The 21,252-nt window shown below is 38.6% G+C and overlaps 1 protein-coding gene and 1 pseudogene across 1 annotated transcript in view; both read right to left on the bottom strand.

Annotated features, from left to right (window-relative positions):
• rasgrf1 (Ras protein specific guanine nucleotide releasing factor 1) overlaps window positions 1-2,277 on the bottom strand; it is a 163,379-nt gene extending 161,102 nt beyond the window's left edge. The window contains exon 1 of the mRNA XM_058387477.1: window positions 1,494-2,277. Within this exon, the coding sequence (XP_058243460.1) occupies window positions 1,494-1,769 (276 nt within the window). The 5' untranslated portion in view covers window positions 1,770-2,277. The remainder of the gene's footprint in view (window positions 1-1,493) is intronic.
• A 4,039-nt stretch (window positions 2,278-6,316) lies between these two features.
• LOC131351497 (piggyBac transposable element-derived protein 4-like) lies at window positions 6,317-19,917 on the bottom strand (annotated as a pseudogene).
• Window positions 19,918-21,252: the final 1,335 nt, after the last annotated feature.

Genomic DNA, 21,252 nt, shown 5'->3' with positions numbered 1-21,252 from the left:
TTGAAAAACTGTTTAACTTTTGTGAATAAGCAAAAAATCTACAAAAATGTGCAAAGAAAACATTGGAGTACACTACTGTTACAAAGGATTAATGTACAGATGCATTGCATTATCGGTATTGAGCTTTGGGGTGGAGTTTAAGGCTGTTAAGTGTGCATGAGAAATGCAGTTTTGCTATTTGTAGTGTGCTCACCTTCTCTCCTGCTCACCAACAGTGAAAATTGGGTTCTGAAAAGATTATTTCAAAATGTATTGCATTTTTTGCCCTTACTTTGCCTTACTTCATGATCATTTTAAAATCTACCACCCAGCTGTTTTTGCTATTGCCACCGTTCCCAACAGCACATTTGATAATGACCCAAAACATGTCTTTATGGACCACTTTGTTCTCAAGGGCATTGTCATTGTTTGGCAAGGCCCATATATGGCTCTGATGGTCAGATGTCCACATAGTTTTGGCCATATACTGTATTGTATATAGGGTTACGCTACCTGAATAAATAGCCCGGAATTGAACTGCAAACTGAATGAGTACACACACACAATCAATAGAGGTAGTAATAGAATTTAAAAGTTAATGGTGTTATGAAACAGCAGCAGAGTAATATTTGTTGAATGGTTAATTAGGGACTGGGACTGGCCCCCTGGCCTTATGGAAGTGCCACCATTGTCTGGGATCTAAATCTATATTTATTGTCAAAAATCGAACTAAATGAAAAACAAAAAACAATAATAATAAAGGGTTAGCATTATATAAGAAATATCCATCAACTGAGGAATATAATGGAATAACAAATAGCCAAAGCTTTAGTGAGAATGAATGAATGATGACCAAGAGTGTGTCTGAACCCAGTATCAGAAAGGTTTGGAAGATACGGTTGCCAAGGTATGCTGCTATTAATAATAGTGTCGGAAAAATGACCTCGTCAAACAAACAATAATTCGACACCATTTTCCCGCATGATGGCGACTCTGAGATTCAAGTGCTTTCCTCAGCATCTTTCTCTCTCTTGGAAAAAAGAGCATCAAGCCTACACTTGGTCAGGAATTGGTCAAAATTTGACAATTAATCCGATATAATAAATTAAGCAAACACACACTAAGTTTGTTTTTAACCTTGAAATATAAATAATAACTGATAATTTATCATTTAAGACGCGAATAATTAATATCTAATCCAGTGTATGTTTATTATGTAACGTTCTATTATATAGTGCAGTGCAATATAGCTTCCCCTCCCAGACCCACAAACCACCACCCCACCCCATTTTAGGGGAGATATAACAAAACTAGACGTGGCATTTAAATAAACTGCATACATGAAAAACACAGTCATAACTGATTATCTTGTTTACCATTACTATAAGGTCTCTAAAAAAGGTCGTTTAGAAATCAAACTGTCATTTTAGTGCTTCTACCCGACTATGGAACTACAATTAGAACAGCAACTAGAACAGTAAACATAACAGTAACTGTCCTCTTTTTAGTCATACCTGTTTTTCTAAGCACTCCTTGGCGGAGAGAGATGGCTTAGGCGATGGCGACCGGTCACACACGCAGCCCTCCAACAGATACAATCCTGAGGGCCGCGAGCTCGACTCGCTCTCGAAATAAAACAGCATGTTTTGCAGCAGCGCAAACCATTTGGTGTGCCATTTCGTGTTGTCCGAGCTCTTCTTACTTAGGCAGCCCCGCCTCGTGCCGTCCTTTTTTGCCAAAAGACCCAGGTATGTAATGTGGCCATCATTGAGTCGCATTCCCTTCTGCATTTTCGAGAACAAAATACCAGAGTTCGGTAGGTACCTTACATTTTTTTTTTATTCGAGCGAGAGATCCCCACGATTAAGAAGCGATAAACCGCAGCCTGCTTTGTTGGCGTCACGAATGGATAACGCACGGCGAAAAAACCCGTGTATTAGCATCCTAGCCGGGAGCGCCGTCTAAACCGACCCGCAGACGCATACAATCTCCTAGTTAACGTGAGAATAAGGCGATTGATTAAATAAAGGTTAGCAGTGCTGTAATGTGAAATTCTCCAATTACCGTGCGCCCGAGGGATAACTGGAGATTGACGAAAGTGTCACGTGATCCCCTGCGTTTCACAACCATCAAACGAAGTTTGCACTTGTGCTCAGTTTAAAATCTCTAAAGATTTTCTGTTAGTAAGGTTGTTTAATAGGTTGATGACTAGTATTAAGAAAGGGTAATTGAATTCATGTTATTATAATTATGAAAACGTCTCTAAGGGTTAGACTAGATTTTATAAAGTTCCGCTTAGTTGCCTGATGAACTCATCACTCGCCTGTTCTAACTAAAGCAGCCCGCTACCCTTTCCAATGCATATTACACTGCATGTAAGTGAATTCTACACCAAGGTTCCGTAATTATGCTATAAAATCAGTAGTGTTACATAAACATCTAATTTTAACACTTTATTAGCATGTGGTCCTACTCTACATAGATTGAAAAAGTATAATGTCTAAAGTATTAAAAATGTAGTTGCTAATATGACACTGTGTGGTGTTAAAAAACACTTATTATAATACTTAATATATTAGTGTTGATCACCACTGACACCTGTTAAAAAAATGTTAACTTACTGCCTAAGGCAACTCTGAGTAGTGTTATTAAAATTTGCTTTTGTTCAAATAATTTCTTCTCCACTAATGATTCTGCCTACACTGGTGTGACATTTAGATGACAAATTTTAGTGTTGAAGAAACATTTTCTCATTTAAAACAAAACGCTTTAATAAAAGAGCATTTTAAATGTGGCTACTTTAACAGATATGTATACCAAAATAATACTATAAAATAGACTACATAAGCATATTTTTGTGATGTAGAAAAAAGAAAAAGAAAAGAAAAAACAAGATAAATTGTGTCAGACCCTTTCCAGCCCAATGTGAAATTACAACATTTTAGGGGGAAATAAAAGTTGCAATAGCCCAAATGGGGAATTGGCTGTGTTCAGAATAAACCAATAACATTAAATCTGCTGTTCAAAAGTATTATGTAGCTATCATAAAATAAATTATTCTGATTAACCACAAATGAAAAACAGATGTTTATTTAGGATTTTCTTCATATCTATTTGGTTCCATCTGACTGCTGAAGCCATCAAAGGCCACAAAGAGCTTATTTGTTATGCACCTGTACTATCCAATCACAAAGTTGTCTCTATCTATCTATCTATCTATCTATCTATCTATCTATCTATCTATCTATCTATCTATCTATAAAGCATGCACTGGGTCTCACTTCTTAAAAGGTCTTAATCAGGTGAGGAGTATAAAATAATTTTCAAAACATGTACTTTGGGACACTGTAAAGGCCATCATCAACAAATAGAAAACATTGAGCACCACAGTGATATCACCAAGAACAGGACATGCCCACCAAAATTTATAAAAAGACAAGAAACACTTACCAAGAAGTCTGTCAAGAGATCGATGGTACTGATTACTCTCTGCATAATTTTCATTTAAAAAAAAATCCATGCTCAACTAAATCATCCCAAAACATTTGCCAAAAGATTGTTATGGTCTGATCAATTTCAAAAGCTATAGCTGGTGCAAAATAGTGACTCACCAAAAAAAAAAACATACCCACAATACAGCATGGTGGTGTCATCATTATGCTTTGGGGCTGCTTTCCTTCAGCCACAAATTGGGCTTTAATTGAAGTGGAAACATGAATAGCTACAAATACCATTTAGTCATACTGCAAAACATTTGTGTGCTAGTAGTAGTAGCTTTTCACATTTTAGCACAACAATGACCCAAAGTATGCATAATAAATTTACAGCAATAGCCTAACCAGAGCTCAGACTTGAATCCAACTAAAAATTTGTGGTGTGACCAAAATACAGGATGTGCACAGGTTTTAATGGATCTAGAATATTTTTCAAAAAAGAATGGGAAAATATTTCCATGTCAAGGTGTGCTACACTATATTGCCAAAAGTATTCGCTCACCCATCCAAATAATCAGAATCAGGTGTTCCAATCACTTCCATGGCCACAGGTGTATAAAATCAAGCACCTAGGCATGCAGACTGTTTTTACAAACATTTGTGAAAGAATGGGTCGCTCTCAGGAGCTCAGTGAATTCCAGCGTAGAACTGTGATAGGATGCCACCTGTGCAACAAATCCAGTCGTGAAATTTCCTCGCTCCTAAATATTCCACAGTCAACTGTCAGCTGTATTATAAGAACGTGGAAGTGTTTGGGAACGACAGCAACTCAGCCACAAAGTGGTAGGCCACGTAAACTGACGGAGCGGGGTCAGCGGATGCTGAGGCGCATAGTGCGAAGAGGTCGCCAACTTTCTGCAGAGTCAATCGCTACAGACCTCCAAACTTCATGTGGCCTTCAGATTAGCTCAAGAACAGTGCGCAGAGAGCTTCATGGAATGGGTTTCCATGGCCGAGCAGCTGCATCCAAGCCATACATCACCAAGTGCAATGCAAAGCGTCGGATGCAGTGGTGTAAAGCACGCCGCCACTGGACTCTAGAGCAGTGGAGACGCGTTCTCTGGAGTGACGAATCGCGCTTCTCCATCTGGCGATCTGATGGACGAGTCTGGGTTTGGCGGTTGCCAGGAGAACGGTACTTGTCTGACTGCATTGTGCCAAGTGTAAAGTTTGGTGGAGGGGGGGATTATGGTGTGGGGTTGTTTTTCAGGAGCTGGGCTTGGCCCCTTAGTTCCAGTGAAAGGAACTCTGAATGCTTCAGCATACCAAGACATTTTGGACAATTCCATGCTCCCAACTTTGTGGGAACAGTTTGGAGCTGGCCCCTTCCTCTTCCAACATGACTGTGCACCAGTGCACAAAGCAAGGTCCATAAAGACATGGATGACAGAGGCTGGTGTGGATGAACTTGACTGGCCTGCACAGAGTCCTGACCTCAACCCGATAGAACACCTTTGGGATGAATTAGAGCGGAGACTGAGAGCCAGGCCTTCTCGTCCAACATCAGTGTGTGACCTCATAAATGCGCTTCTGGAAGAATGGTTAAAAATTCCCATAAACACACTCCTAAACCTTGTGGACAGCCTTCCCAGAAGAGTTGAAGCTGTTATAGCATCAAAGGGTGGACCGACGTCATATTGAACCCTGTGGATTAGGAATGGGATGTCACTTAAGTTCATATGCGAATCAAGGCAGGTGAGCGAATACTTTTGGCAATATAGTGTATGTTTATAGACTCTTCGTGTAATAAAACTGAAAGGTGTGTCAAAAAACTATTACTTTAGGAGTGTGCACACATGCAAGCAGGTTATTGTAAAAAAATTTTCCCCTAAAATCTTTCTAATTTTACAAATATATATAATATATAATAAATAATACAAAACAAAAAAAAATACAAAAAATATTGTCATGTGCACAGTGGTTTAGACCATACAATGAAATTCTTTCTTTGCACATCTCCCTTCACACACAAAAAAATTTAAATAAATAGTAGAAAGGAAGTGCTGATTTTTTTATTTTGTTTTCATTTTTTGCATATTTGTCACAGTTAAATGATTTGAGATCATTAAACAAATATTAATATTACACAATGATAACCTAAGTAAATATAATACGCAGTTTTTAAATGATGAGTTCATTAATTTAGAGAAAGAAAGCTGTCCAAACGTACCTGGCTCTATCTGAAAAAGTAATTCCAAGAATGCAACAATGACTCATCCTGGAGTTCATAAAAGAATTCAGAACAACATCTAAAGAACTGCAGGCCTCACTTGCCTCAGTTAACACTTATATGGTCTAAGAATTATGTATACTCCATATGTTGTAAGGGTCAAAAATGACACACCTTCACTTAATCTCTAAAGTAAAGCAGCTAAATTTAATTTCAATCCTCAAATCTACTTTGCATGAAGAAACAACCTCATTATTCATCTCAAACTCTGTGAATGTCTAGGTTTTCCATTTCCTTAGTGTGCAGTATTTTATCAATATTTAATCAGTGGCCACCATTCATTTTTTACTAAAGTACATGTTTATTTTTTTTTACTGCTAAAGGTACCTGCATAAGTGTAAAAGGTTTTTAGTAAGACAGTATTCATAAAAGTTAAAGCAGCAGAAAGGATTTCTGAATGCATCTTATTGAATGGAAACAAGCAGGCAAACAGTAACTATAATAACAACAGCCTGACTATAAATACAAATACAACATATACCAACCTTTTGGCAGCACATCGGACCTAATTAGCACATGTGGGACAGTAGGACAGTGTGTGAGCATGGACTTTGCAGATATATTTTTTACACATAGTGTTTGTTTTACAGTCCTTTTTGGGAGTACAGTATTGTCATCTTCTCCTCTTGCCTGCCCCAGCTGCAGCCTCACATAAAACAGAAGAAGATTCAGGACCCTGAACAGCTTTAGTGCTGCAGAGGCTGCTGTGTAAGGGAGATGCTCTCTTCTTTGAATTTGGGGGGGTTACAAGTAACTTTCCCAGCTACTCCAGGAACACCCTCCTCTTGTTTCACTTGACAGGCATCCAGGCAGGGTCAATCTGGCTCCAGATCACAAAGGCAATGTAGTAGGGCACATCAATGAAGTTATAAAAGATGACTAAGGGCCAGCATGCAGTCATCCTCCTGCAGGTGTAAGTTCCAGTCACCTTGTCAATGTTGTCCACACCTCCTTTGTTGTGGTTGTAGTCCAGAATAATAGCTGGCTTCTTGTCCTCACGATCACTGATCTCTGCTGTTTTGTGTGCTCAGGAGGACCACATTCTTGTTCTTCTTTGGGAGGTAAGAAACTAGAGTGGTGGTGGGGGTGAAGGCAAACTTTGAGAAGAAGGCCTCTCTCCCCCTTGTTGCAAGTAATGCAGGAGGCAGCTCAGACTTGTTCTTTCTGACTGTGACAACCATGGTGATCTTTCTCTGTCTCAGCTGCTGACCAAGTTCATAAGACATTGTGACTCCTCAGTCCATCTGTCACATCAAGTACAACCCGCTTCCCCTGATTCTTCTCTGGCCTCCACTGGTCAGCTTCCTGTATACACTTGCATCTTCTAAGCATAGCTGGATTGTGCATCACAGGACACCTATATTTTGATGCCATATTTTGATGGCTTGCTGGGCATATATTGCCAGAAAGGACAGTGACCTTTTCACAAAAGATAATCAACATTCTAATTTACAGATTATAATTTTTTTTTTAATTACAGATATGAAAATAAAAATTTACATAAAAGTTCACATCTGAATGGAACCAACTGCTTATCCACTGTCACTTCAGGCCTAGTGTTGTAGAGGTATGGCAGGTGCTCCACCCACTTCTCCCAGACCTCTCTTATGGCAACCAGTTTGTCTATCACTCATCTTGCAGGTCTTGACTCATGATTATCAAGCCATAATATTCTTAAAATTGTGTGAAAAACATTCTTTGACACTGTGGAACAGAAAATCGCACTTCCACTCTCTGCATCCCAGAGACTAGATGTAGGCTCAGCTCTGGACCTATACACACCTGCTAGGATTAACAACCCTATTTAGGCATGCATTACAGTCTCATCCACAATTTTCCACTTGTGTCCATATTTCTGGAAGCCATGTAGATTGGTCATTTCTAGGATGCTTTTTTGCGATGTCTGGTGCAATGAACATGAAAAATGTTGAGACGATGCCCTGGGCATGGGAAACAGCATATCTTGTTGGCCCTGGGGTCATCTTCATCACATTTTCTGCTGCCATTCTGCCATGATTTCCATATGGTAAAGAAGACCATGATATTTTCCTGGTCTTTGTCAAAAAAAGTTTCTTTGTCAGCTTGGGGGATTTATCTGAAGATGAGGAATCATTCTCTGGCTTGTACTCTTCTCTATCTTCTTCTTTAGATCATCTTCCTCCTCCTCTTCCAAATCAGTGTTATCTTCTTCCTCAAGGACACCAGAAGTAATCATATCTGCAACTTGCTGGGTACTGAAATGGGCACTCATGATTTTGGTAAAAATACAACTAGGGTACTGCAATCTACAGCACCTATATATAAGCATTCCCTATTTGTTAATAATGCTTTCAAGATATTTTTTTCTCAGAAATTCCAGTGCAACTGTTACAGCACAATTATATCATGCAAAGAAATTGCTTTCTGGCTTTGTTTTCTGTTTGCTGCTTGATGGACTGCCATTACTCAGAATGACAGTGTGATAAGATTTACACCTTGTATTCTACACTAAAAACCTAATACATTTGATGGTGATATATATGGTGGACTTGAACACAGAGAAACATCAAAGTTTCAACAGTTGACTACATAACTGAATATGTCATCAAATCAGACATTAGTCAATTTTAACAAATTATTCATTCTGTTAGAAGCAAAAGAAATTACCTCACAATGTTTCCGTTTGTCAGATTTTCTGCTAAGCCTTATTTACTGGATATCATACATGATATTGCATAATTAAATTCAAATTCAAATTATATTAGTCACATACATAATCGTACACAGTATGATATGCAGTTGAAATGCATAACGACTGTTATGACCCTAGGAAAAGGAATAAGGACAGAGCAAAAGACAAGGATAAAATATAAAAATAAAATTTAAAAATACGAAATATAAAAAATAAGAATACGAATTATACTAAAATACGAAATATAAAATATAAAAAGTTCACAGTAAGCAAAAAAATAAAATAGAATAAAATATAATAAATATAAATGAAGTAAGGTGTGTGTGTGTATATATGTATATAGAAAGTGTAAAATGTACATACAGGAAGTGTAAAATACAACAACTGTGATGCAAAATTATATAAAATTATATGAAGTGAATTATTCATAATTATTGCTGCATTTTAGACAACTTTACATTTTCTAAACAAAATTTTTAAATATTAATTTAATATGTCAAAACAGTCTTTTAATCTATTATATTATTGAATGATTTTGACATATTAACATTAGTATTTGTAGCACACCAGCTAACAAGGTAATCATGGAGTCAGACGAGGGAAGCAGACATGGCAACTCAAAATTTCAAGGCAACATACAGCTAACTGAAACTCTAGTTTTGAAGAAAACGTGCCAACTAATTATCTATTGTTCAAATGACTTTCATATGTACTAGGAATTCCATATTGTGCCAAATTATCTTTTGTAATAATTTTATAAATTATTAAATTCATAAAAACTTAAAAATTTGTGTTTAACACACAAAGAATCCCGACAAAATAGTTCAAATGACATGTTTATTTTTAATGTTACAATAACAGTAATAAAACTGTAAAATCTATTAACAGTTCAATTATCTTCAATAAGCATTAAGCAAACCAAACAGTATGATAAACTAGACATGTACATTTCCTGAAATGCATGAGCATTAACCTTATCATTAGCCTTAACATGAGCATTTAACATAGGGTGCCAATACTTTGTAATGTCAAAACATTGTAATGTTTTGGAACCCTCCACCATTTATAATGGAGGTCTATGGGAAAAAATTCCACTTTGAGCTTCCGTACCAGGAATACCGGAATTCCAATCGCTTATAAAAGTCATAGCACATCTTTCCCGAACAAGCCGCACGATTTGACACCTCATTCGTGGGACTACGACAAACGGTGCGGGACTAGTTAGCAGACAAAATTTGTACGGAAGAAGAAGAAGAAGAACTAGACATGTACATTTCCTGAAGAAAATGTGAGTGGTGCTTGCCGTGGCAAAACTCGTCCGTGACGCACTTCCCCTCATTGTGCTGAGCGGTTTGATATATCACGTGTATGTTGCAATAACCTTAGCATCAACGTTAGCATTAGCGATAGCATTAGCATTAATGTTAGCATCAACGGTAGCATTAGCATTAATGTTAGCATTAGCATCAACATTAGCAGTAGCATTAATGTTAGCATTAGCATTACCTTTAGCGTTAGCATTAGCGTTAGCGTTAGCGCTAACATTAGCATTAACATTAACGTTAGCATTAATGTTAGCATCAACGGTAGCATTAGCATTAATGTTAGCATTAGCATCAACATTAGCACTAGCATTAATGTTAGCATTAGCATAAACGTTAGCTTTAGCGCTAGCATTAGCATTACTATAAGTGCTAGCATGAGCATTAGCGATAGCATGAGCATTAACCTTAACATGATCATTTAACATAGGGTGCCAATACTTTTGTGATGTGAAAACTTTTGGAACCTTCCACCATATATAATGGAGGTCTATGGGAAAAAATTCCAATTTGAGCTTCCGTACCGGGAATACCGGAATTCCGATCGCTTATAAAAGTCATAGCACATCTTTCCCGAACAAGCCGCACGATTTGACACCTCATTCGTGGGTGTACGACAGACGGTGCGGGACTAGTTAGCGGACAAAATTTCATTCGGAAGAAAAAGAAGAATTGTAATAATAATACTAGACATGTACATTTCCTGAAGAAAATGTGAGTGGTGCTTGCCATGCCAAAACTCGACACACGTCACACACTTCCCCTCATTGTGCTGAGCGGTTTGATATGTCACATGTGTATGTTGCAGTAATTTCGAAACTACCAATTATTTGGGGGGCGGGGTCACATGTGATGTCATGTGACCTTACCCGGATACATGTCATGCACTTCCCCTCTTTGTACTGAGTGTTTTGATATGTCATGTGTATGTAGCTGTAATGTTGAGATTTCCCATAATTCCCGGGGGTGGGGATCACGTGACGTGAACTGGATACACGTCACTCACTTCCCCTCATCGTCCTGAATGTTTCCATATGTGACATGACTATGTTGCAGTGAGTTTGTGAGTTTTTATTGACGATTAAAAATTCCGCCCATTCATTTCTATGGGAATTTTTGGGGTGATCGATCGGGAATACCGTAATTCAGATCGCTTATGAAAGTCATAGCACATCTTTCCTGAATAAGCCGCACGATTTGATACGTCATTTGTGGGTCTACTACAAAAATTGCGGGATTAGTTAGCGGACAAAATTTGGTACCGAAGAAAAAGAAGAATTGTAATAATAATACTAGACGTACATTTCCTGAAGAAAATGTGAGTGGTGCTTGCTGTGCCAAAACTCATCCCTGAGTTCATGGAGGTGATAACTGGACACACGTCACGCACTTCCCCTCATTGTGCTGAGCGGCTTGATATGTCACATGTGTATGTTGCAGTAATTTTGCAATTACCCATTATTTGGGGTGCGGGGTCACGTGACATCATGTGACCGCACCCAGATTCATGTCATGCACTTCCCCTCATTGTACTGATCGTTTTGATATGTCACATGTCTATGTAGCTGTAATTTTGCGATTTCCCATAATTCCTGGGGGTGGGAGTCACGTGACGTGATGTGACGTAAACCGGATACACGTCACTCACTTCCCCTCATTGTCCTGAGTGTTGTGATATGTGACATGACTATGTTGCAGTAATTCTGTGACCTTTTTTTTTGAGGATTCAAAATTCCGCTCATTCATTTCTATGGGAATTTTTGGGGCGTTTGATCGGGAATACCGGGAATACTGTTATTCCGATCGCTTATAAAAGTCATAGCACATCTTTCCTGAACAAGCTGCACGATTTGACACCTCATTCGTGGGTCTACGACAAACGGTGTGGGACTAGTTAGCGGACAAAATTTGTACGGAAGAAGAATTATAATAATAATAATATTATTAAGTATGAGGAATAATAATAGTGATGCTTTGCATAGCAAGCACCACTAATAATAATAATAAGTATGAGGAATAGTAATAGTGATGCTTTGCATAGCAAGCACCACTAATAATAAGTATGAGGAATAATAATAGTGATGCTTTGCATAGCAAGTACCACTAATAATAAGTATGAGGAATAATAATAGTGATGCTTTGCATGGCAAGTACCACTAATAATAAGTATGAGGAATAATAATAGTGATGCTTTGCATAGCAAGCACCACTAATAAGTATGAGGAATAGTAATAGTGATGCTTTGCATAGCAAGCACCACTAATAATAAGTATAAGCAATAGTAATAGTGATGCTTTGCATAGGAAGCACCACTAACTAGACATGTACATTTCCTGAAGAAAATGTGAGTGGTGCTTGCCGTGGCAAAACTTGTCCGTGACGCACTTCCCCTCATTATGTTGAGCGGTTTGATACATCACGTGTATGTTGCAGTAACATTAGCATCAACGTTAGCATTAGCGATAGCATTAGCATTATCGTTAGCATCAACGTTAGCATTAGCATTAACGTTAGCATTAGCGTTAGCATTAATGTTAGCATCAACGTTAGCATTAGCATTAATGTTAGCATTAGCATAAACGTTAGCTTTAGCGCTAGCATTAGCATTAGCACTAGCATTAATGTTATAGTAATGCTAATGCTAGCAGTAACGCTAAGTGCTAGCATTAGCATTAACCTTATCATTAGCATGAGCATTAGCGATAGCGTGAGCATTAACCTTAACTTAATCATTTAACATAGGGTGCCAATACTTTTGTGATGTCAAAACTTTTGGAACCCTCCACCATTCATAATGGAGGTCTATGGGAAAAAATTCCACTTTGAGCTTCCGTACCGGGAATACCAGAATTGAGGAATAGTAATAGTGATGCTTTGAATAGCAAGCACCAATGCAACTAGAATGTTGCATTTCCAGAAGAAAATGCGAGTGTGATTGCGAATATGTTGCTTAAACTATTGCAAGACATGTTCAAATAATATTTAAAGCTAAAGTCACAGTTTAAAACGTTTAAGGTAGTTTATGTGGCTGTAGAGTAAGAATTCAAGCTGTAGGAACAGTTTAAAGACGATGCATCCTTAAAAAAAACTTAATAGCACACCTAAGCAGTATTTTAGCGTTGGAAGCATGTTTCTAGCTATTATCGTGTAAGCGATATGTTGCTTAAACTATTGCAAGTTGAAACATGCTTCATACAACTCGCTGCATGGCACCTAGCGCATGCCTCTGTTACATATATAAAAACTTTACATGCTTAAACTATTGCAAAAAATTATCGAATAATAAACACAAACTAAAGTTACAGTTACAATATGAAGTCTAAACGAACCAAGCTGACGTCTCACACACACACACAGCAGCGGTCTGAAGTCCATGAAAAATACATTTACAAATCCATATAAAAAAACTTTAATACTTATCAGCATGAAAAGTAATAGCACACCTAAGCAGCATTTTAGCGTTGGAACCATGTTACTAGCTATTACTGTTTAGGACTAGTAATGTTTTACATGCTTGTTTACGACATCTACTTGTTTACGGCACCTACCGAAAATCGTCGAGAAAGACCGGACTGTACGGAAACCAGGAAGTAAAGTCCGTGAAAATGCATGTACAAATTAATATAAAATAAACTACAATACTTATCAGCATGAAAAGTAGTAGCACACTTAAGCATAACATGATTAACATTTTAGCGTTGGAACCATGTTTTTAGTTATTACCGTTTAGGACTAGTAGCCCGCCCAGGAAACGTAATAATAATAATAAATAGTGACGATAACAAGAGTAAATAGTGATGATAACAAGAGTATGATTGCTTACGCAATCAGACTAATAAATAGTGACGATAACAAGAATAAGCTTAAATAGGAAAACAGTATGTTGGCTTTTTCAAGCCAACATAATAACCTAATACAAACCCAAGGAACCAAATGCAACAACAATGACTTGGCACAAGAGGGCAGATATACATAAGGCAACACATTAGGAGCAAATTGTAAACAGGTAACACGACACATGACATAACCACATGACATTCAACAAGGTATAGCAATATACCTGCCAGCACCCCCTCTGGTGGTCTGGCAGTGAATTGTCCCAGTAGTTCCTAACAAGAATACACAGTAATCTGGACTTTAAGGTCCATCGATATTTCCCATGAGGGCTTTTGTTCTGGAATTGTGCTCCCAATCACAAGAGGTAGTAAACGTGTCCTGTTTTTACTTCCATTGCCACGGATTCTTCCTGTTGCAAAATTGGCCTTTGTAATTTGTTGTAGCTCTCCGTCCTTACCAGAAAACCTGTATGGGAATGATTTTATACGGCTGTTCAGTCCATCAAATGTAATTATTCCTTTTCTAATCAGATCTTTAAGACATAAACACAATTCCACTAGGATTAAACCTTCAAAGAAGTCATACAAAAAATCTGGAGGAAATCCAGTAACTGGATGGAAGTAGGACAAATTAAGCTCCTCCACAAAGGTATTTTGCTGTACAGTTCTCAAATGAAAAACCCTTGGCTCAATAGTTGCTCTATCGCATTGATTAAGACAACAAAATCTGCAAAACCTTTCAACATTGAAAGATTCATGAAAGCCTGCAAGGCTGTGAGCCCCAGGGTTACAGTATCTGCAGAGACAAAAAATACTGTTCACTTTACAAACATATCTAAACCCTTTCTATAGATTTTATATCCTTGATCAGTGGATAAAGAAATGCATACAACCAAACAGTTTAACATCAACTATCTTTCCAAGGGCAGCCAGCTGAATTAAGGACAAGGTAGAGTGGCTGGTAGATTAAGCACAACCCAGCAGACAGCCGTAATTCTATGAATTTTTATCCAGAGCCACTTACTTACTTAGCGAAATACTTGTTTCTTGCACACCCAAAAGTTTGAAATACTGAAAAGTTCTGTACCAGACTTATCTTCTGAATTACACACTAACTTATTTGAAAAATCTGACTGTCTTCATAAAGTCTCTAAAACCTTAATGACTGAAACAAAAACAAAGGTATTTTTATTGGTCCTTCTATATGTATATTCAGTTGACTCAATTACAAGGAAATACTCCTTCATTTAGTAAGCACCTTTTTCATTATTTGAAGGGAATGACATTTAGAAAAGTGCAGAATATTATTCAATTCTACAACAATTTTACAAATTTAGAAATTTCTGAAAGCACTTTTAGAAAAATGCAATAATGACTGAATGCATAAAAAGAGATGCAATTTTATGTTCAAGAGTCTCAGCATCTACACACTCATCCCTGTTAGTGTCATTTGAATCTTGGCTTGAAACATTCTGTAATGTCTCAGCCTCAACAAATGTGTCTCATGGCTGGTCAGCGGTAATTTTCAAAATGCACTTTTAAACAAGTTTTAATCTTTTTTGTAGGGCAACTGACAGTCTCTTGATTTTTTAAGTGGTGTCCAAGATGAGTGAAAAAGGTGCATTGCATACACATTTCTCTAAATTCTCATAAATCACAAAAAAGTTGAGCAATGTGACATAACGAGGTGTGATTTTATTTATTTTTTATTGAAGGAATTGGACTGCACATTTGAAGACAAGATACACTAATTTGCCTTATTTGCTGCCACCACAATTTAGACATAAGCCCATGCATGTCTAAAAAGCAAAAGAGAGATAGAATTATAAATCGGCCAAACTGTGAAACAAAGCCGCAACATCAAAGATAAAAGAAAAGGGGCAAAGAAATAACAAAGATCAATATATACATGCACATGCATACACACACAAACACGTGTCCACATAACAAATGATCTGTTAGGTAATTCCTTCAGATTCCTGAAGTATTACAAAATGGGTTTCCATTTTAAGTAAAACTTATTTACTAAGCCCTTTGTCACAGGGACCCAGGAACAGAGACAGGAGAGCTGATAGTGAGTCAAGTGACACTGCCTTTATTGTGCAGCCAAAAAGTGCAAAACAGATGTAGAACTGAAAACGTAACTTAGAGTCTTATCTGAGTGGCGTGTAGAGAACAGGAGATACGTCTACACAGGGAGAGACGAGGCAGGAACTTTAGCTTAAAGTCCACAGGGTACGGGAAGGTAGCATATACGAAACGAATGTAACGTTAATACTAGCCGCTGCTCGTGTGGTGAAAGGGTGTTAAATAATGTGAGTGATAATGAGTGTCAGGTGTGGTGTCAGAATTCCAGTGATTGAGGGCGTGGTTGCGAGGCTGAGGTAGGAGCCTCTGTGACACCCTTCAGTGTAAATTTGACCTTTTCTAGTTTTAGAAACATTTCCAGCTCAACAAAATTCTCCAACGAGCAAGGAGAGAAGTAAAAGCAATGATGTCCCTCTGACTAGTAGTCAAAGTGGCATTTGTTGCATCATCTGGTGTTCCCAAAATTGCTATTGAAGGACTGGGCCTCAACATAACCCCAAGAGCATCTCCGAGGGTCCTAAAATCCAAAGCCCAGTATTTAAGTCCAGAGCAAGACCAAAACGTGTACCAGGGTGTCTGGAGAATGAGAGCATTGATCACAAGAAGCATCCGACCCAGGATATATTCCAGCAAGCCTAGCCTTACTTAGATGGACCCTATGCAAAACTTTAAATTGTATAAGCCATAATCTAGCAGAGGGTGATGATGAGTGGATCCTTTTAAGTGCCTCCTTCCAAAAGGCCTCAGATAGCTTTATGCCCAGATCTGCTTCCCATCTAGACATTATTTTATCCAGGCTATGGTTTTCAAAAGACATTAGGTGAGAGTACAATATGGAGATCAGCCTTTTAGTACTAAAAAGCGGCAGCCCCGGGGGAAACGAGCCGGCGTCAGGAACAGGCTGAGGGCCGCATGGACAGAAACTAGAGTCACAATAGTTTCTATTGTGAGTGGCTCTAGGAGTCTGTGGCAGGGACTAAGAACTATGACGGACTACAAAACACCATCTTCCAGATCGGTGAATGCGGACGCTTCTCTGGCAGACGAGCCTAAACACCTTTTATGCTCGCTTCGAGGCTGCAGCTCAAAGCGCTAACGGCGTTAGTAGTGCTAACAGCGCTATAGGCAGCACACACGAGGAGCATGCCGGAGAGGACAATGCGTTCATCATCTCGGAGCACGACGTGAGAAAGGCATTCAGGAGAGTGAATACCAGGAAGGCAGCAGGACCAGATGGCATCACGGGTCAGGTCCTGAAGGCCTGTGCTGACCAGCTTGCTCCTGTGTTCACTGAGATCTTCAACCTCTCCCTGGAACAGTCTACAATCCTGACGTGCTTCAAACGGTCCACCATTGTTCCTGTCCCCAAGAAACCCCAGCCCGCCTGCCTGAACTACTACCGCCCAGTGGCCCTGACCTCAGTGGTGATGAAGTGCTTCGAAAGACTCATCAGAGACTTCATCACTTCTTCCTTACCTGATACCTTGGACCCGCTACAGTTCGCGTACCGTCCTAACCGATCTACTGAGGACGCCATTGGACACCTCCATCACGCAGCCCTGAGCCATCTGGACAGCAGAAGGGGGAATTATGTCAAAATGCTGTTTGTCGACTACAGTTCACCATTTAACACCATAATTGCCTCCATACTCACCATTAAGTTGGAGATCCTGGGCCTTAGCCCATCCCTGTGTCGGTGGATCTCCAACTTCCTGCGAGACAGACCTCAGGCAGTATGGGTGGGCAACCATGTCTCACCCTCACTCACCCTCAGCACTGGAGCCCCCCAGGGTTGTGTTCTGAGCTCCCTGCTGTACTCACTGTACACCTTTGACTGTGCGGCCACTTCCAGCTCCACCAACATCGTGAAGTTTGCGGACGATACTGTGGTGGTGGGCCTGATCTCCAATAACAATGAGACGGCTTACCTAGAGGAAATTAAAAACCTGGAGACATGGTGCCAGGTCAACAATCTCCTCAAACAATCAGCAAGACTAAGGAGTTGATAGTGGACTTCAGCACAAAGCAGGAGAGGAATTACCAGCCCCTCACTATCAACGGGACCCCAGTGGAGAGAGTGGACAGTTTCTGGTACCTAGGTGTTTACATCACGCAGGACCTGACATGGTCCTGTCACTTTAACACCCTGGTGAAGAAGGCCCGGCTGCATCTTTATCAGCTCAGACGCCTGAAGGACTTTAAACTGCCCTCAAATGTGCTAAAGACATTCTACACCTGCACCATTGAGAGCATCCTGACGGGAAGTATCACAGCCTGGTTTGGGAACAGCACCAAACAGGACAGGCAAGCTCTCCAGAGGGTGGTGCGATCAGCCGAGCATACCATCCGCACCGAGCTTCCTGACCTGGACACTATATATAGCAAGCGGTGCTGGACCAAAGCGAGGAATATTATGAAGGACCTCAGTCATCCCAACAATGGACTCATCTCTCTGTTGAGGTCAGGGAAATGTTTCCGTTCCTTGAAGGCGAACACAGAGAGAATGAGGAGGAGCTTCTTCCCACAGGCCATTTGGGCCCTCAACCAGTACACCTAGAATCTGGACTTTCTGGACTTACCCCCACACGACATAACATTCTACCTCAGCTGATTGTTGCACATACAATAATTGCACTACTTTGTACTCTGCAATACTCTGTACACACAATAACACTCTCACTGTACATCTTTTCCGTACATCTTTCTGTGCACACTGCACTGACACTTTACTCCCTGTCCAATTGGACATTTATATTTGCCTTATATATACATCTACAAATATATTTATATATTTATCTTACATATGCACACTGTACATACTCATTTATTCATTATTCAATTCGTATTCATTTGCTACACCATTTCAAAGTTGACCTTTTTATCTACATATATGCATATACTGTACCTTCTATATATTAAAGTCTACACATATATATTTATTTATATTGTTCTATTTTTCACATATATATATATATATATATATATATATATATATATATATATATATATATATATATATATATATACATATACATACACTATGTTGTACTGTATTATATTAGTGTATTATATTTTTGTTTTTATATTTTTTTTGTTTTTGTTTTTTATATTTAGTTTGTATAGCAGTTTTATATTTGTATATATTATATTACTATTTTTATTATTTTTATTTTATTTTATTTTTCATTATTTATAATATTTACTGCTATATTGATACTACATATATATGTTTATATTATATACATATATATTTATATATACATACATAGACATATATTTGACACTTGACTTTCAAGTTATTTTCATTTGTGATTTCCACCATTTAATTTTCCCTACTTTTCCCTATATATTCTTAACTATATCCCCTATTTTTCATGTCCACACTTTATTATTATTCAAATGTTTTTATTGATTTTCAGTATTGCACAAGAATCACAATCTCACAAACATATGACATTCTTCTTAAAACACATATTCCACAACAAACCACAACTACAAACACACACCCCATAAGGGGGAGAGGGGAAAGAGAGAGAAAAATAAATGAATAAATAAATAAAAAGATAAAAAGTAAAGAAATAAGTAAATAAATAGATAATCCACACACACACACAAAAGGGGGGGGGTCAATTATGTTCAATTATGAAACGGCCCATGATGATGCAATGTAGGATAAGAAGGGCTGCCAGACCCTATAGAACTTCACAGAGGAGCCTCGGATGGTGTACTTAAGATGCTCAAGTTTAAGATAAGACATCACCTCCAATACCCAGTGTTTGTGAGATGGTGGCCTTGCCATTTTCCAACTGAAAAGAATCAGGCGTCTAGCCAATAATGAGGAAAAGGCAATAATTTCTAACTGATTAGCTGATAGATGCATTTCTTCTGATACTACACCAAAAATGGAAGTCAGGGAATTAGGGTCTATATCTTTATTACAGATAGATGAATATGTTGTGAAGATGTCTATCCAAAAACCTTTTAATCTGGGGCATCCCCAGAACATATGACTTAGATCTGCTGGTTCCAAACCACATCTGGGGCAAGATCAGTCTGAGCCTGGATACATTTTAGCCAGCTTGCTCCTAGACAAATGGAGCCTATGAAGCACCTTAAATTGTAAAAGTCCGTGTCTGATACATACAGAAGATGAGTGTACCAACACTCTGTGCACACTGAGTGCACACTGCCAGGCTGTATCTGATATCTCCATTCCCAGTTCCTCCCCCCATTGCCTTCTTATATGATCCAGAGATGGGGAGGCGGTTCTTTGAATGATCTCATATAAAATGGACATCATACCCCTTTGAAAGGGGTCCATATTTAACAACTCATCTATCCAGCCCCCTTCTGGCCGGTTCAATGAAGGAGAGAAATGTTTCTTAATGAATCTACGGACCTGTAAGTATCTAAAAAAATTAGACTGAGGGGTCTCGAAGTCTGTTCTTAGCTGTTGAAATGAAATAAATACGCCGTCTTTGAAAAGGTCTTTAACACAGCTAATTCCATTTCTGGACCACAATTGAAATGCTGAATCTATAAGGGAAGGAGGAAACAAAGGATTCAAAAGAATAGGGGCAGAAGGTAACGCTTGTTTACTGTTAAAGTGAAGTCTGAACTGTGACCATATTCTGAGTGATCCACGGATAATTGGGTTATTTGTAGAATAATGTTTGCTGATTGGGACTGGAGCACATAGCAGTGAACATAGAGATACTGGATTACATGTGTGTTGCTCCATCAGCAACCAAAGTGGGGCTTCATCACTTGACATATCAGAAAGCCAGAAAATCAATTTGTATAGGTTGGCTGCCCAGTAGTAATATAAAAAATTTGGCATTGCCAATCCACCCTCCTTCTTCCTTTCCAGATATTCTTTTCTTATGCGTGGAATTTTCTTACAATACATGGAATTTTCTTTCTTTCTTTCTTGGAAATACAGTTATTTAGATCTCTGAAGAATGATTTGGGAATAAAAACAGGCACGGTCTGAAATAAAAACAAGAATCTTGGTAGTATTGTCATTTTAATGGAGTTAATCTTCCCGGCTAAAGATAGAGGTAGATTTGACCACCGTGCCACGTCTCGCTTGGCTTTGTCCAGTGCTGATTTGAAGTTATTATTAAACAAATCATTATATCTGCGTGTTACATTCACACGTAGATAGAGAAATTTATCAGAGCTTACTGAGAATGGAAAGGATTGGAAAGACATTTGTTGTGCACTTTGATTGATAGGGAAAAGAAGACTCTGTTAAATTAATTTTATATCCTGAAATATTTCCAAAATCTGAGATAATTGTAAGAGCCTTTGGTATAGAGGAATCTGGATTAGACAGGAAGAGGAGGAGATCATCTGCATAAAGCAGCAGCTTATGCTCATATCCCTCCCTGAGTATACCAGGCAAGCCCTCTGTATTCCTCAACAGGATTGCGAGAGGCTCGATGGCAATAGCAAAGAGCAGGGGGGACAGAGGGCAACCCTGCCTTGTCCCTCTAGAGAGAGGAAAGCACTTAGAAATTATATTATTTGTTCGAATGGATGCTTGGGGCCTAGTATATAGAATTTTGATCCAAGAACAGAACATGGGGCCAAAGCCAAACCTTCTAAGTGTTGCAAGTAGATAAGCATA

The sequence above is a fragment of the Hemibagrus wyckioides genome, linkage group LG04, assembly GCF_019097595.1.
Source record: "Hemibagrus wyckioides isolate EC202008001 linkage group LG04, SWU_Hwy_1.0, whole genome shotgun sequence".
Taxonomy (NCBI): Eukaryota; Metazoa; Chordata; class Actinopteri; order Siluriformes; family Bagridae; genus Hemibagrus; species Hemibagrus wyckioides.
The sequence above is the reverse complement of the archived record's forward strand: the minus strand, read 5'-3'. Positions and strand labels throughout refer to the sequence as shown.